Raw genomic sequence first — 17,770 nt, 5'->3', positions numbered from 1 at the left:
AGTTCACAAGTTAATAAAACAAATAAATAAATAAATAAATAAATAAATAAGTGTAAAAAAACAAAATAATCAACATACACAATAAGCTAAATAAATCAGAATTGACAGTAAAGTTGTAAATAAATGAATAAATGCAATAAAATGATTCAAGATATAAATAAATGAATAAATTTTGATTGATAATCATTGATAAACAAACAAACAAATAAATGCATTTAAACACCACTCAGGTTTGGCTGCTGCTATAGGACGTCTAGATTACCCATCACCCCTCCTTCATCTGTAATAAGTGGTGTTCATTTTCTCCAAATGTGCCTCTGTAAAGTGCTTAATTTGAGGTTCTCACTCTGCGGCTGCCCCACACTGAGCTCTAGAGCTCCTACAGGCCTCTTCAGTCAGCGGTGATGTTCTGATACCCTCTGACCGTCCACTGTGAGGGAAACTCACACCACCTGAATTCAGCTTCATTCATGATCATATTTACCTCAGGACAGTTTTGAGGAAACTTCTCTTCACCCTGGTGTTACAGCTACATTTAGGATTTGACCTGCTGAATGGACTGAATCCCAAAGAGCATCAAGCAGATCATGAGCAGAGCGTTGGCGCCATCGTCTGTCTGAAAGTGGAAGTGCAGCCCAAAGTGGACTGTAGTTCACCCATCAAAACAAGAATCATCATCTCTTCTGAAATGAAGGGTATTAATAGTGAGTTTGCCCCTCTACTCTTCTGGGAAGGCTTTACACTAGATGTTGGAACGTTGCTGTGAGGATTTGATTGCATTAGAGCATTAGTGAGGTCAGGTACTGATATTGGATGATCTGTTCTGGATCACTCCAACTCATCCCAAAGTAGCCCCTTTACTCCAGAGAACTCAGTTCCACTGCTCCACAGCCCAACCCTGGGGGTCTTTCTACCCCTCTAACTCACGCTTTGCATTGATATTGCTTTTCTATGGAGATTAAACAACCGAACGCCTGTGTCTGCAATGGGTGCGCCTAAAACAGGCTGAATTCACTCATTAGAAGGACTGTCCGGGTACTTTTGGACAGACAGTGTATGTTTATGGGTGTTTCTGCAAGCATGGGGACTTTTGGCTGCCCAAGTTTATTAAAGATTAGACTTCAACGAAAATGAATTGAAAAATGAATGCGTACTGTTTTTTTCAGCAGGGACGTTAAAAGCTATATTCTTACATCATTTGGTTGGTGTCGTGTTAAGGACATATATATTTATTTTAAAAATAATATAAGTAGCTGATCAAGTACAGTATTTATCAGTTAAATCTGTTGTACCATCTATATATTGCAGTTTCAACTGAAAGGATTTTGCAATTTATTGACTTTTTTCATTTGAACGTGTGGGAGATGAATAAAAGTGGTATTTTGGGTCCCCAAAATGTGCTTCATTACATTTGGGGACAAGTAAATGTGGGTGAAAAAGTGCTTTGACAGTGACAAAATTTTTTTCTGTGCTTCATGTTAAAAATGTGAAATTTGAAAATCGACTGCCTGCATCTGTAGTTGTAAAAAATAAATGAATAAATAAATAAACATTTTTTAAATTACGTTTTGCTATTTTTATCTGTGAACTGCAGCTCGTAATATAAAACGAGTTTTTTTTTGCAAGAAAAAAAATTAAAAACAATGGATGAAACAACGTAACTGTGAAGTGCTGATATGAGTACAGATCCAAACAAACACAAACAAATGAATAAATAAATAAATGTCTCTTCTGAAATGAAGGGTGCTAATGTGGAGTTTGTCCCCCTGTGCTGCAGTAACAGCCTCTAATCTTCTAGGAAGGCTTTACACTAGATGTTGGAATATTGCTGTGAGGATTTGATTGCATTAGAGCATTAGTGGGGTCAAGTACTCGATGTTGGATGACCAGTTCTGAAACACTCCAACTCATCCCAAAGGAGCTCCTTTACTCCAGAGAATTTAGTTACGGTGTCATGTTGAGGAACAATATATATACATTTATATGAAAAATAATATAACTGGCTGATCAAGTACAGTATTTATAATTTAAACATATTGTACCATTTATATATTGCAGTTTCAACTGAAAGGATTTTGCAATTTAATGACTTTTTTTTTCATTTGAACGTGAATAAAAGTGGTATTTTGGGTCCCCAAAACGTGCTTCATCACAGTGTTTTGACACTAATAAAATATTTTCAGTGCTTCATGTTAAAAATGTGTAATCTAAAAATCGACTGCCTGAGTCTGTAGTCGTAAAAAAACAAGTAAATGAATAAATATATATTTTTAATATAAGTACTTTTTACTATTTTTATCAGTGGGAATAAAAAAAAACAATGAACGAAACAACATAATTGTGAAAGGCAAATAAATAAATAAATAAATAAATAAATAAGAAAGAAAGACGACTTTTATTTTTTAAATTACTTTATGTATTCATCGGCCACAGCCCAGCGGCCCGGTTTTGCGACAGCTGCTGTCGGAAGTGGGCATGATGGCGGCGCCTATAAGAGCAGCAGCGTGGAGATTAACCGCGGGACTGTGCGGACGCGCACTCCCACACAGCAGCGCCAAATCCGGCTTAGGCTCCGGCACAGCGGGGCTTCACTCCCAGACCGCGCTGCTCATCCACACATGCGGCTCTGAAGCAGCGATGTGGCGGCGAACGGAGGGGAGAACAATGTCCGCTTCATCATCATCATCAGCTTCCTCAGACAGCCTCAGCCAGAGGATGGTGTGGGTGGATCTGGAGGTACGCACTCCCATGTAGCTCCTGTGTTCTAGATAGGAGTGGAACTGAGCAGAATTATTCTGATTTGGCTTGAAGAAAGCTGTTGACGCAGCTTCTTATTGGGATTTTCCGTTCCAGCTGTAACTGCTGCACCATTTAAGGTGGAACGGAAAATTCCAATCGGAAGCCAACGTCAGCCTCGTACAGAGCCTATTACTAACCTCATTTGTGGTCTTAGAACATTTTCTTTAAAACACGTTCTGTCTAGAACCATATACAACACGTTCTCCATCAATCCGAAGAACCAATTTATCATGCAGAGAACCAGTTAATCATGCAAATGGCTCTATATAGAACTAATGGTCCTAAATAGAACCATTACCTTTACTAAAGAACCCCTCGGACGCCAGATAATAACTGCTGCATCATTTAAGGTGGAACGGAAAATTCCAGTAGAAAGCCAACGTCAGCCTCGTACAGGGCCCGTTACTAACCTCATATGCTATGTATTTCAGTTATGTAGGCTTGTCTTCTCTTCATGCTGTTTGTGTTCTAGATAATGTTACTTGTGTTTGCTCGTCAAAGTTTTCTGATAAGTTCTAGATTATGTAACCTTGGCTGACTGTAAATGCAGGAGTGTGTCATGATGCAATAGGAGGCTCATATTACTGCTTCATAACAGCTTATACATTCATGATGACGTGCCATTACAGCTTTATGGATATCAGTATCGATTTATACCTACAGGATGGTTCTTCAGGGGTTCTTTAGTAAAGGTACTGGTTCTTTTTAGGACCATTAGTTCTATATAGAGCCATTTGCATGCTTAACTGGTTCTTTGCATGATAAATTGGTTCTTCAGATTGATGGAGAGTGTGTTGTATATGGTTCTAGATGGAACCTGTTTTAAAAAAAAAAAATTTTCTAAGACCACAGTGTTGCAAGCTTGACATTGTAACAGTAACCCTTTTTGGTGCTATATAGAACCATTTTCAAAAAGGTTTTATACAGAACCTTTCTTATGGCTCTAAAAGTGTTCTACTATTGTTACAAGCTTGAAATCATAACAGTAGCAAAAGGAGAACCCTTTTGGTGCTAAATAGAGCCTTTTTTACTAATGGTCTATCTAGAACAGTATACAACACATTCTTCATCAATCTTAAGAAACATTTCACTATGCAAAGTGTTCTAAATGGAGCTCAGGGTTCTAAATGGAACCTTTGCATTTACTAAAGAACCCTTGCAGAACCTTCTTTGTGTGTGTTAGAGGTGAAATAGTCCACATTTTCAGGCTATTTGAGAGTAGATACTTTATTTTACATCTAAATGTCTTTATTCCTCAGAGTTATGATGTATGATACACATATTTATAAATATATTTTACAATAAATTAAACATTTAAATTAAAACAAATCATAAAACAGAGCGACTGAGTTACAAACGATGCAAGAACCTTGAACCGCCTCAAGTTACACCTCAGAGTAGGGATGCACAGATATGGGAAGTATATTTTTCATGTATATATTTACCTGTAATTATGATTATAATTGAACATCTGCCTGGATTAGCATTGCAGAATAAAAACGGAGAAAAAAAGATGGTTCTTCAAGTGTTCTTTACTAAAAAAAAAGTTTCTATTTTGTACCAAAAAGGTTCTTCTATTCTTATGATGTCAAGTTTGTAACAATAGCAGAACCCTTTTGGTGCTATTTAGAACCCTGTTCAAAAAGGTTCTGTATATAACCATGTTCAGCGCATTCTCCATCAATCTGGAGAACCCTTTCACAATGCAGTAGCAGAACCCTTTAGGGTGCTATATAGAACCCTTTCAAAAGGTTCTATATATAACCATGTTCAGCACATTCTCAATAATCTGAAGAACCCTTTCACAATGCAGTAGCAGAACCCTTTTGGGTGCTATACAGAACCCATTTTCAAAAGATTCTATAGAACCAGCTTCAGCACATTCTCCATGAGTCTGAAGAACCCTTTTATGATGCGATGGCAGAACCATTTTGGGTGCTATTTAGAACCCTGTTCAGAAAGGTTCTATATATTACCATGTTCAGCACATTCTCCATCAGTCTGAAGAACGCTTCCACGATGCAATAGCGGAACCCATCTTGGGTGCTATTTAGAACCCTTTTCAAAGTGGTTCTTTATTGAACCATCTTCAGCACATCATCATCAATCTGAAGAACCCTTTCATGATGCAAAGAACCCTTTAATCATGCAAGGGGTTCTTTGAGTGTTAATGGTTCTATATAGAACAAATTTCTTTACTAAAGAACCCTTGAAGAACCGTCTTTTTTAAGCGTGTGGACTGAAATGAATAAAATACAGATATTGTAGTTGGGTAATCCAGCGTCACCTAAACGTTCTGCTCTTCCAGAGTCCAACAGACACATCATCAAATATCGATCTGAAAACTAAACGTGTCTAGTTTGAATAAATTAAAGCAATTATTTACGTTAACTATAATCAGCGTCAGCTTTTCTACATTTGCATGAAAGACTTTGGCTTCGTTCACATTACCAGGTTGAAGTGGCACAAATCCGATTTTTAGCCCTAATGTGACTCAGATCTGATGTTTTCAGAGCTGTGTGGACACAAATCTGATCTTTTCAAATCCGACCTGAGCCACTTTCATATGTGGTCCTAGATCGGATACGTGTCCGATTTGGGGCCATGCGACCTTAATGTGACGCTCAGATGGAGAAACAACTCATCTCACCTTTTCCTCCTTCGTCTCGCTCTAATAATGAAGCTGAGAGCTGATCAGAGTTAATGCTCTTCTCAGCGAAGCTCGTTCTGCTCGTTAGTTTGTGCTGATGATTCACGTGATTCACTCACCTGACGTTACTGAGTAGGATGTGCTCAAGAGGTCATTTCAGGATGCCGGTTCGTCACATTAATGACAGATTTGAATCACTAACCTAAACGAGTGTGAACCATCACGTCAGACAGATCGGATTTGAGGAAAAATCAGATTCGGGCAGTGAGGCTTGTGATGTGAACGTAGCTTAAATGAAATCCTAAGGACCAATACAGTATTCATTTCCCATACAATGTTTTGAATGTTAATTTTTCCCTAATTTGTCAGTACTGTGTTGGTCATTACTCCTTTATTACCTGGTACGTGCCTATCAGTGAAGGCTTATGGGCCAGGATTAAAAATCAGCTCTACGTGGCGCAGTGTACTTTTATTTTTTTATTTTTTTGTCTGTATAAAGTGAAAAATTGCTGCTGTATATCAGCTTTTGGCGTGTGCGTTGATGCTGGTTAGGGGGCTATTTGCCCCCCGGCACTTTCTTGTATTGGTAATGACAGCAACCACCACTGGATGAAATATACTTCAAATAACTGAAGATGTTTTTTTTATCCTTCGCTCTTCTTGTCTCTTCTTTCTTGGGTGGAGATTTAATACGATTTATGAATACTTCATATGTCAGTGATTCTATTCAGTAGGACTCCTCTGAGTAATATTGCCAGCAGCTGATTAGATTCTACACCTAGAGAACCATTTAAAGGGGAATTCCACCCATTTTATTATTTCTTATTTTGTGTAATTTCACTGTTGAGATGTAAGCAAAGTCAGTCAGGGTGGTTTGCTTGTAGAGACTCTGATTTCTTTACAGTGGTGGTGATAGGAACCAGGGGTCGCCATGACTACAACACAAATATAGACATTTTATTTACTATCCAAGACCACCAGTGAACCTACACGTCTATAAATAAATAAATAAAGTTGTTTTAGGCCATAACTATATCGTAAAACAGTGTCTCAGACATCAGGCAGTGAATTCACATCCATTTCGTGTAATGACTTTCTGTGAGGGAGCTTTCAGAGGTGGACGTCTGGTTCCTATCACCACCACTGTGGACAATTCTGACTCAGTTTCTCTAGAACGGAGCGTTTCACACCAAACAACTCTGAATGACTGTTTACATCTCAACCATCTGATTCTGTTGAAATTTTGAAAATTGAAAAACGGGTGGAGTTCCCCTTTAACACATTCATGTCAATGTGCAATAAACGGCGCTAAACACAGACTGACAGTAAATATCTGTCACGCTCTCATGTTTATTCACAGATAGTCACTGTTACCAGCTTGTAACACTTGTTTGCTGAGGAGTTTCACAGCACAGATCGATGTTTGTGTTTCAGATGACGGGGCTCGACATCGAAAAGGACCAGATTATTGAAATGGCGTGCATCATCACAGACTCGGGTCTGAACGTCCTCGCAGAGGTAAATCACGGGAACTCGCTGTAAGAGTTTAGATGAACACCATCTTGGTGGCTTTGCTTCTTCAGCTTGTTAGACAAGCACATTTTTAACTTGGCAGTTTGCATAGTCCTCTTTGTTTTTACAGTTAATTGCATTGTTTTTGAGCCGCCCACTGCCTTGAATCTCTCACAGGTTTTTGGAAAGTACAGTTAAAACATTCCTAAGTGAGAAAGTTAGTCTCTCTAGGTCAGGGGTCGGCAACATGCGGCTCTTTTACTGCCCTGTTGTGGCTCCACAGCAGAATTGGATTAACCCTGAAGGTTGGTGTGCAGACTGCTGGTCACATAGCAATACAGATAATAAGTCTCGCCTAGCTAGTAGCTAATGAAAAGGCAAAGAGAGAGATTTAAGACGAACGTCGATAATTTGGACTTATTTGCGATTATAATCACTCCTGCTGGTTTCCTGATACGTTTAATCTGCAGTAAGAAACTGACAAACACTAAAGTCGTGAAGCTGAAGTCAGTTTCTCATTCGGCAGCTTTTTGTTCACATTTTCCTGTTCCACCTTAAATGGGCCGAAGTTACATTCTGGCACCATTTAAGGAACAAGAAGCTGATGAATGAGAAGCGACTTCAGCCTCATAAGAAGTTGGATGTTGAGAGACATTTTAAAGAAACTGTTCTACTTTTGTGGAAAAGTTTCCTGCTGGAGATGCGAGAAAAGTGGCTATAGCTGAGCTGAAGCTTAAAGCAGAGCATAGTTAGCATTTTCGTTTATACCAGTACATCAGCACATACTGAGACATCCTTACAGCCAAGATGGGAAAATAGACATAAAATGTTGTGACTCCCAAGGAGGTTTAATTTTTTTTTAAAAGGACAAAATGGCTCTTCTTAACGTTTGGGTTGTTGACCTCTGGACTAGTGGCTAGAGAAGTAATTTTACTGGTTGTGTGATGTGAAGCTGAGGGTGATGGTGATATTCAGGCAGGTGTGCAGTGAAACCGGTCAGAGCTGGTGAGCTGCTGTGAGGGGAAACAAGTATTCACATAGTATGTTTTTGTTTTTTAATATTCTTCTGCTTCACATTTACATACATTAATGTTTCTCCACTTTGTAATGAATGTGAGCAAAATATATTCATGAGTATAAACAAAGGTACGTATAAGAGGCATTGCCATTGCTTGGGAGGACTATGTTTGCTTCAGTTACAGATTTATGACAATTTCATTGAGTTTGATTTATTCAACCACAGATATTTTTTACATTACTTTACTTCTTTGTTTATTTTTAGGGTCCAAATCTGATCATTAATCAGCCAGATGAGCTACTGGACAGCATGTCAGATTGGTGCAAAGAACATCATGGAAAAGTAAGTACATATTTACTGTACAATCAGGACATTATTTCAAATTCACAATAATACATGAATCATGGTTGTTGCTGTTGATTGGTAACATTATTAGTGGTATGTACACCAATCAGGCATAACATTATGACCACCTCCTTGTTTCTACGCTCATTGTCCATTTTATCAGCTCCACTTACTATATAGGGTGCACTTTGTAGTTCTACAGTTACAGACTGTAGTCCATCTGTTTCTCTGATACTTTGTTAGCCCCCTTTTACCCTGTTCTTCAGTGGTCAGGACCCCCATGGACCCTCACAGAGCAGGTACTGTTTGGGTGGTGGATCATTCTCAGCACTGCAGTAACACTGATGTGGTGGTGGTGTGTTAGTGTGTGTTGTGCTGGTCTGAGAGGATCAGACACAGCAGTGCTGCTGGAGTTTTTAAACACTGTCCACTCTATTAGACACTCCTACCTTGTCAGCCTACCTTGTAGATGTAAAGTCAGAGACGATAGCTCATCTGCTGCTGCACAGTTTGTGTTGGTCATCCTCTAGTCCTTCATCAGTGGTCACAGGACGCTGCCCACAGGACGCTGTTGGCTGGATGTTTTTGGTTGGTGGACTATTCTCAGTCCAGCAGTGACACTGAGGTGTTTAAAAACTCCAGCAGCACTGCTATGTCTGATCCACTCATACCAGCGCAACACACACTAACACCTCACCACCACATCAGTGTTACTGCAGTGCTGAGAATGATCCACCACCCAAACAGTGCCTGCTCTGTGAGGGTCCATGGGGGTCCTGGCCACTGAAGAACAGGGTGAAAGGGGGCTAACAAAGTATCAGAGAAACAGATGGACTACAGTCTGTAACTGTAGAACTACAAAGTGCACCTATATAGTAAGTGGAGCTGATAAAATGGACAATGAGCATAGAAACAAGGAGGTGGTCAGAATGTTATGCCTGATCGGTGTGTATCTACTGTAATTCATATTATGTTTATACACTGATCAGTCAAAACATTAAAACCACCTCCTTGTTTTTGCACTCTGTAAATTTTATCAGCTCATGGTTCTAAATGGTGAAATAGTTCTACAGATTGATGGAGAATGTGTTTTATGGTTCTATACAGCACCGAAAAGGGTTATTATATTGTTACAAGCTTGACATCATAACAGCAGCAGAACTCTTTTTGGTGCTTTATATAGAATGATTTTCAAAAATTTCATTTCCCTATGAAAAACATTTTAAACATGAAATGGTTCTATATACAACTCATGGTTCTAAATAGAACCATTCCCTTTACTAATAGTGTAGGTGTTAGAATCAGGAAAGTCTTGTTGGAAAAACGGTTCATACCTATTACACATGTAATAACAGAGGAGGATGCTGTTGTAATGAGTAAATACTTAAGTTGATGTGTGTGTATTTACACAAGCTCTACTGCTGTAATCCATGTGTAACAGTGAATGCATCACCAGCAGTTACTTACTAAGTATTGTTGCATGTTTTATTAATATGTAACTACGCAGTTATTAGACAATTTAAAGTGGGACCAAACAAATCATGTTGTTAAACAGTTTATAATGGAACCTAAAGAACTTTTGGGTCCACTGTAAACGAGGAGGGCTTTTACAAACACTGTGGCAAAAATGTATGTAAATAAGTGTATCAAGCTCTGTTTCTTACACTAAGAGCAGAGTTAGAGTTTATAATATGCATATGGTAGTGTGCAAAAGTTTGGGCGCCCCGGTCCATGTTTTGTTGATTTCCAAGTGAAAATAAATTCCACAGAGAACTCATTTAAGAACATTTTAATGGCTTTTTTTATTTTTTATGCAATTATTTTTTTGAGAGAATAGCAAACACATTATATTATGCGTATTACGCATCCAAATGCTGATGGTGGCATTGCAGGCTCCAAGTCTTGTATTTGAACATTCTTAATACATTTAAATTAGTTCTTAATAATAATAATAATTCTGGACTTTAGACTTGAACAAAGAATAGAAATAGTATAAAGGACGTTCCGAAAGTTTTCCAAGGAGTTTTTCACCATATTAGAGAATTGAACTCTGTGCAACTCATAACCAGTAAAAACCAAACTACCACCACAAATACCCAGAATAAATGTTAATTAGGACACCTGTAATCTTTTTTTTTTTTGCTCGTCACCACCTCCCCTCAAACGTTAACAGTAATGATGTCTGTGATATGATAATTATCACTGAAAGTGTTTACTTGTACTTAATCCGATAGCTGCAGAAAATCAGATTTTGTCAGTAAACCTATCAGTGCATTTACATGCACTTGAGTAATCTGATAATGGGGAAACTCTGGGTCAGACAGTAATCAGATTTCTGCTTTGCAACCAGCCAGTAAACTCACAGAAGAAGACGTGACGTAAACGTAATGTAAAACTCAAACTTGCATCATTTAGAAGATGAAGAATATTTAAATCCTTTATTTCGTCAAGCATGTATTTGGTTTCAGCGACGCTCCAAAAGTGTTTTGCTGTGTCTCGTGGTGACGCTGCTCGCTTATTTCCGCTACTGCCGTCTGTTTCGCACATGCTCAGACTGAGAAATCTGAAAGAAATCAAAGTAAGAGTTTACAGCACTGAAAAATCTGATTACTGAGCTAAAATCCAGCCTCTTTATCGGATTTCTAGACCTTAATCTAAATGTAAACGCACTGATTGTTGTACGGAGAAATCCGCTGTGTGTGTGTGTGTGTGTGTGTGTGTGTGTGTGTGTGTGTGTGTGTGTGTGTGTGAGATAAAGAAGGGGAAAGAGTTTATGATTATAAAGAGATTTTATGTATAGAGTAGTTTGTAACAGAATTTTGGATCTCAGTATACAAGCTTCTCCAGTAAAATTGATTTTGAAAGACTATTTCTGAATTTAACATACTGGAAAGAAAAATGAAAACTTTTGCACTGGCCATATTTAATGACACGTTTTATGTTTTGCGTGTTTTTTTTTTTGTTTTTTTTTCCCCCTTCTTCTTTTCCCAGGTATGTTAAACTCAGCAAATAAATAAAATGCTCTTATTTAAATTTTCTCCCTGTAGAGGATGTGGGAACTTATTTTCACTTCAACAAAACATGACAACTTTAAACTTTAAACTTCCCAACTTTAAAGTACATTATAGTTCACCAAAGTTTGGCCAGGAGTGCCAAAACTTTTGCACATGGCTGTAATTACCAAACTACCAAACTAATCCCTGTTGTTTAATTGATGGTAAGTTTTAATCAGTACTTTTGGTTCAAATTGATTTTAATTAGATAAGCATGACGGCCCTAAAATAAATAAAGAAGTAAAAATAAATAAATAAATAAATACATAAATGCTTTTTGAGGATGTGTTCTAAGTTTGTGCTGCTCTTTGCTGTGCCAGTCAGGGTTGACGCAGGCGGTGCGGGACAGCAAAATCTCGCTCCAGCAGGCTGAGTACGAGTTCCTGTCCTTCATCAGGCAGCACACTCCGCCCGGCCAGTGTCCACTCGCAGGCAAGACCCGAAAGACCCTCTCCATTTGCCTCGCCGCTCTGTATCAGACTGATTTGCCGCTGGCATGTTTACTTATTCATTTTCCTTTCCTCAGGAAACTCTGTGCATGCGGATAAGAAGTTCCTGGACAAGTACATGCCCCAGTTCATGCGGCACCTGCACTATCGCATCATCGACGTGAGCACGGTCAAGGAGCTCTGCAGGTGAGTGTGACTAAACCGAGTCTCTGTGCTCAGCGGCGCATGTCACAGTATTCGCCATGACGCTGATCGGATGACCTTACTGACCTTTTGTTACGAGCGAGATGTGCTTAGGCATACGTCTGACCGCATCAGCACTGTTTTTCTTTCCAGTCGGGCCTCCAAAGTGTGCTGCAGTGGTCAGTCTGGAAAGAGCTTTGAGCGATTGTGTTGCTTTTCTCTCGCCTTTACCTAGACGCTGGTTTCCAGAGGACTATAAACTGGCACCACAGAAGAAAGCATCGCACAGGTCAGTGGGGCAGCGATACGGTGGACGAGATGGCAGCAATAAAACATCACAATCCTTAAACGTTTTTCACGATAAACAATATTTATCACAATGTTTAATCTTTCTCTGTTTTGCAAGCTTCTGTAAACCCACCAAATACACCAGCGTAGCAGTAGAGCTCATTAATAATCCACTGTGAATAGAGGAGAACATTCTAGAACTATAAATGCAGGTGGGCGCTGTACTCTCTAGTGTTTTCCCCAATTCAGGTCAAGTCGGGCAACAATGTTGAACTTGTTTACAAACTTCCCCATTCACATTGTTCTAGAATGTTCTTCCCCATTCACAATTTAAGAAATGGAGAACATTCTAGAACAGTGTGAATGGAGATTGTGCTATAACAATATTTAACTTGATCACAGTCCTCCCCATTTACACTGTTATAACATGTCATCCCCCATTCACACAATTGTTCTCCACTATTTCTAGGACAGTGAATAGGGGAAATGTTCTAGAATGGTGTGAATTGGGGCAGATGTTCTAGAACATTGTGAATGAATTGCAGTGGCCTTGGTAATTGTGAATGAGGGACAATGTTCTAGAACATTGTGAACGGGGGACAGTGGCCTAGAACATTATGAATGAGGGATGGTGTTCTAGAACATTGAATGAGGGGACAATGGCCTAGAACATGGTGATTATGGAGACTGTTCTAGAACATTGTCAATGGAAAGGATGTTCTAGAACTGTGTGAATGGGCAGAATGCTCTAGAATGGTGTGAATTTGGGGAGAATGTTCTAGAACATTGTGAATGGTGAGAGCGTTCTAGAACGTTGTGAATGGGGGCAGTGTTCTAGAACATTCTAAATGGGACGAACAGTCTAGAACGTTGTGAATGGTGGAGGATGTTCTAAAAGGTATTAATGGGGAGAAGTATGTTTTAGAACATTGTGAATGGGGAGAACATTCTAGAACATTCTGAATGGGCAGAATGTGCTGGACATTGTGAATGGAGGGGAAAATATTCTAGATCAGTGGTTCCCAAACTATAGTAGGCATACGCCAAATGTCTTTGACGTTTAGACTTGTGGGAGCACTTTGTAGTTCTACAGTTCTGTTTCTCTGATACTTTGTTAGCCCCCTTTTACCCTGTTCTTCAGTGGTCAGGACCCCCATGGACCCTCACAGAGCAGGTACTATTTGGGTGGTGGATCATTCTCAGCACTGCAGTAACACTGACGTGGTGGTGGTGGTGTGTTAGTGTGTGTTGCGCTGGTCTGAGTGGATCAGACACAGCAGTGCTGCTGGAGTTTTTAAACACCTCAGTGTCACTGCTGGACTGAGAATAGTCCACCAACCACAAATATCCAGCCAACAGCGTCCTGTGGGCAGCGTCCTGTGACCACTGATGAAGGACTAGAGGATGACCAACACAAACTGTGTTGACTTTACATCTACAAGGTGGACCAACAAGGAAAGTGTGTCTAATAGAGTGGACAGTGAGTGGATACAGTGTTTAAAAACCCCAGCAGCACTGCTGTGTCTGATCCACTTGTACCAGCACAACACACACTAACACGCCGCCATCACCACATCAGTGTCAATGCAGTGTTGAGAATGACCCACCATCCAAATAGTACCTGCTCTGTGAGGGTCCATGGGGGTCCTGACCACTGAAGAACAGGGTAAAATGGGGGCTAACAAAGTATCAGAGAAACAGATGGACTACAGTCTGTAACTGTAGAACTACAAGAGCTCCTATATCGTCAGTGGAGCTGATAAAATGGAGTCTGCTCAGTTTAGCATGTATGTTGTGTTTTTATGTGTGACCGATGTTTGTTTGTCTTTGCAGGGCGCTGGACGACATTCAGGAGAGCATTAAAGAACTGAGATTCTACAGAGCAAATGTTTTCAAAGTGGAGGCAGAAGAGAAGAAGAGGAAGATCATTGAAAATGGAGATAACAAGTGTGCGACCTAACCTGCTCGCTGCCTGAGGTGCTCGAGTTTGGTTCTTCATGAAGGAGGGATGTTCTTTAGCCCAGAGCACACTGACCCATAACTGACCCAACATACACTCTGCTTTATGCTGTTACAGAATGTGAACTGACAGGCCAAATCAAACAATATGAAGAGGAGAGAACGTTCTCGAACAGTGCAAGAGGTGCAGCATCGTAGAGCAGTGTGACCGCAGAACGTTTCAGAACACTGTGATGGGGAGAACGTTGTAAAACTGTGTGAATGAAAGGAAAACGTTCTATAATAGTATGATTGGGGAGGATGTTCTTGAAGAGTGCTAGTATAGTTTGAATGAGGTGTTCTAGAACAGTGTGAATAGGGAAGACATTCTAGAGCAGCATGAAGGGGGAGAATGTTTTAGAACAGAGCAAATAGGGAGAACGTTCAGGAACAGTGTGAACGGAGGTAAATGTTCTAGAACATTGTGAATGGAGGAGGGTGGTTTGAAATAGTGTGAATGGAGAGAATGTTCTACCTTCAACAGTGTGATAGGAGAACCTTCTAGATCATTGTGACTGGAAGAGGACGTTGTAGCGCAGCATGAATAGAGGGAAAATGTCCTAGACTACAGTGAATGGAGGTTAGTGTTGTAGAACACTGTAAATGGATGGAACGTGTTCTAGACTATAGTGAATGGAGGAGAGTTTTCTAGATTAGTGTGAATGGAGGGGAAAACATTTCTGAAATGTTCTCCATTCACACTGTTCTAGAAGACTGTGATTGGGGAGAACATTCCTGAACCGTGAGAATGGTGGAACATGCTAGAATAGTGTGAATAAACAGCGTTCTAGTGGGGGGGGGGAATGTTGTTAAGAGGACGTTCTAGCACAGTGTGAGTAGAGAACGTTGTAGAGCAGTTTGAGTGGAGGAGGGGGTTCCTGAAAAGTGTGAATTGAGGGCAGATATTCTAGAACAGTGTGAATGGACGGGGACGTTCTAGATCAGCGCAGATGCGAAGAACATTCTGGAAGAGTGTAAATGGGGAGATTATTAAGTGTTGGTAGAACGTTGGGTCAGTGTGTTCTGAGCTTTAAATGCAGTTTGCACAGTGTGTGTGCTTGAATCCCCTTCTGTGTGTCTGTTTGTTGTTCTACTGTCTGCTTCCGGTTCCCTCTTTTCTTTTAGTTCTCATCTTATCAAATAGTTATCAGAGATAAAAATCAGCTCAGTTAAAAAAAGAGGAAAGTTAAGAGCAAAATTTCATGATTTCATTACATTTGTTGTTAAAGTACAGTTGGTTGACGTGTTTCTGTCCTTGTTCAGCTAAAACGCAAATGGTACTTCAATGTTCACTCATAATGAAGGACCATTCATTATTCTCCTGTTTCCCAATAAATCATTCCTCATTTAGGAAAACATTGTTTTGGCTGCTGTTAAGATTACTTGTGCTTTTGGAATGTTTCATTTCTGCCAGCAGATGGCAGTGTGTGACCTCATAAGCGGTCAGATACAGCCGCGAGGATGCACTAGTGTACAGGTTCCAAGGCCTGTTTTCGGAGTACCCACTATCTGGCACATTTATGTATCTTCCTGCTGGAGCACCCACTTAAGCTCAGGAAGGACTTGATAATTAGCTGATCCTTACATTCTTTTTATGGATCTTTCTTGGTGTGATGAATGTTTGCTCACTTTGGTTCAGGTGCGAAATTGAAGTGCTCTTACCAGAGTTTCCCCCCCCCCAAAATGCTTCATAAATAATCAAGACTTACTGCCTCCCCCACTCCATTTTTTAAAACTCTTTAATAAAGGTTTTTTTAATTACTTTTATTTATTAATTTTAGAATCTGATCAGCAAATCTACACTTAACAGATCTACTGGAATCTTGTTAAAATAATGAATTTGGCTTTTTTAATACTGATTTTGCTTTCTTTTGCTATGTCAGCTGACTTTTTGCACGAGTCTGAATAGGCATTGACATTCTAAAGCACTGAAATTTTGTCAAACTTCTAATTTCCTCCTCAAATCCTGCCTAAACCCTCAAATTTCATCTTCTGATTTTGTCTAAATGCTCAGATTTCCTCCATAATTCTTGTCTGAATCCTCAAAACTTCATTGCTGAATTTTGTCCAAACTTTTAAATTTCAGTCTCAAAATTTGTCTGAACCCTCAAATTCTATCCCTTAATTTTATCTACAGCTTTAAATTTCAATCTCAAATTTTGTCTAAACTCTTAAATTTCATCCTCAAATTTTGTATAAACCCTCAAATACCATCCTTATTTTTTCATAAACACTCAGATTTCATGCTAAATACTTGTCTGGACCCTCAAATTTCATCCCTTAATTTTGTCTAAACCCTTAAATTTCAATCTCAAATTTGGTCTGAATCCTCAATTTTTATTTTCAGATTTTGTCTAAACCCTGAAATGTAATCCTCGAATGTTACATAAGCCCTCAAAGCCCTCAAATACCATCCTTAATTTTTTTCTAAACCTTTAATGTCTATACCTTAATTTTACTTACAAACTTGAAATTTATATTTTACCTTTTTTTTAATCTTTAGACAAAATGTGAAACTGAAATTGAATCTATTAAATTTCAATCTAAAATTTTGCCTAAACCATTCAATTTCACCAAGGAGTCAGCAGCTCTGATGCTGTCTGCCAGTTCCAGCTGAAATTGAGCAGTCACTTGTTTCCCCTGTGAAGGATGCTTTGGTACAAAGAGCTTTTGAGCCCTGGGGCTCCTTTAGAGGAGAGAGAGGAGAAGAAAACCTCAGTGAAGGAGACGCAGTGATTCATCCTCTCACCTCCTCCTCTGCCAGCCTGGCCTCCACCACATTCTCTTTCCCAGGAGAAAAAGAGCGTGGGCCCTTAATGCAATCACCCATCAGCACCGGACAGCTCCTAGCCTGCAGGACATTCTATACGTCCATTACTCTGGCTTTGTCTGATTTTGTATGATTTCTAAACGAGAGAGAGAGACAAAAAGAAAGAAACTGGAATTAGTTTCCAGGCAGAGATGAAATCTGTTTGTTTTTCATTTGTTGATGGTCTTCTTTTCAATGTACGTTTTGAAAAGGCTCGGTCAGATACTGTAATAGAGCTTTGCCAGTCGTCTGTGTCGATGTGAAAGATGGGATAAAATTCTTGGCAGATTAACTCAGCGTCTCATATGAAAGCACTTAAACATTAATACAGCACTTAAAGCTTTCATCTTTGAGAGAGGAGAAAATCAAGCTCCGCTCTAGATTCAGATCTAAACCACAGCCATCCTTCCACTGTGAGAAGACAACTCGGCACTATGGGTCTGAAAGGATGTGTAGCTGTCAAGAAGCCCTTAAAACCCCCAAGCCTGCCCACCCCAGAGTCCAGACCTCAACTTCACTGCAAGTCTTTGGGTTGAATTGGCTTATGAGAGTGTTTCCTGCATTCTTCCCAATGAGCACTGAGCACAGGGATAGGCTCCAGCACTCAGCAACCCAGGAGGATAAGCGGCGTAGATGATGAATGGACGGATCATGAGAAATTGAAAA

General features: G+C 39.6%; 1 protein-coding gene across 1 annotated transcript; it reads left to right on the top strand.

Moving 5' to 3' along the window:
• Window positions 1-2,463: 2,463 nt before the first annotated feature.
• Window positions 2,464-15,655, top strand: smfn (small fragment nuclease). The gene is made up of 7 exons (XM_036595281.1): window positions 2,464-2,736; window positions 6,884-6,967; window positions 8,244-8,321; window positions 11,698-11,809; window positions 11,904-12,012; window positions 12,245-12,298; window positions 14,131-15,655. Exons 1-7 carry the CDS (start codon window positions 2,476-2,478, stop codon window positions 14,255-14,257), a joined length of 825 nt encoding a protein of 274 aa, XP_036451174.1. The 5' UTR covers window positions 2,464-2,475; the 3' UTR covers window positions 14,258-15,655.
• Window positions 15,656-17,770: the final 2,115 nt, after the last annotated feature.

The sequence above is a fragment of the Colossoma macropomum genome, unplaced genomic scaffold (genome assembly GCF_904425465.1).
Source record: "Colossoma macropomum unplaced genomic scaffold, Colossoma_macropomum, whole genome shotgun sequence".
In the NCBI taxonomy this organism is placed as follows: domain Eukaryota; kingdom Metazoa; phylum Chordata; class Actinopteri; order Characiformes; family Serrasalmidae; genus Colossoma; species Colossoma macropomum.
Note: the sequence above shows the minus strand (reverse complement) of the source record. Positions and strands in the feature narration are given on the sequence as shown.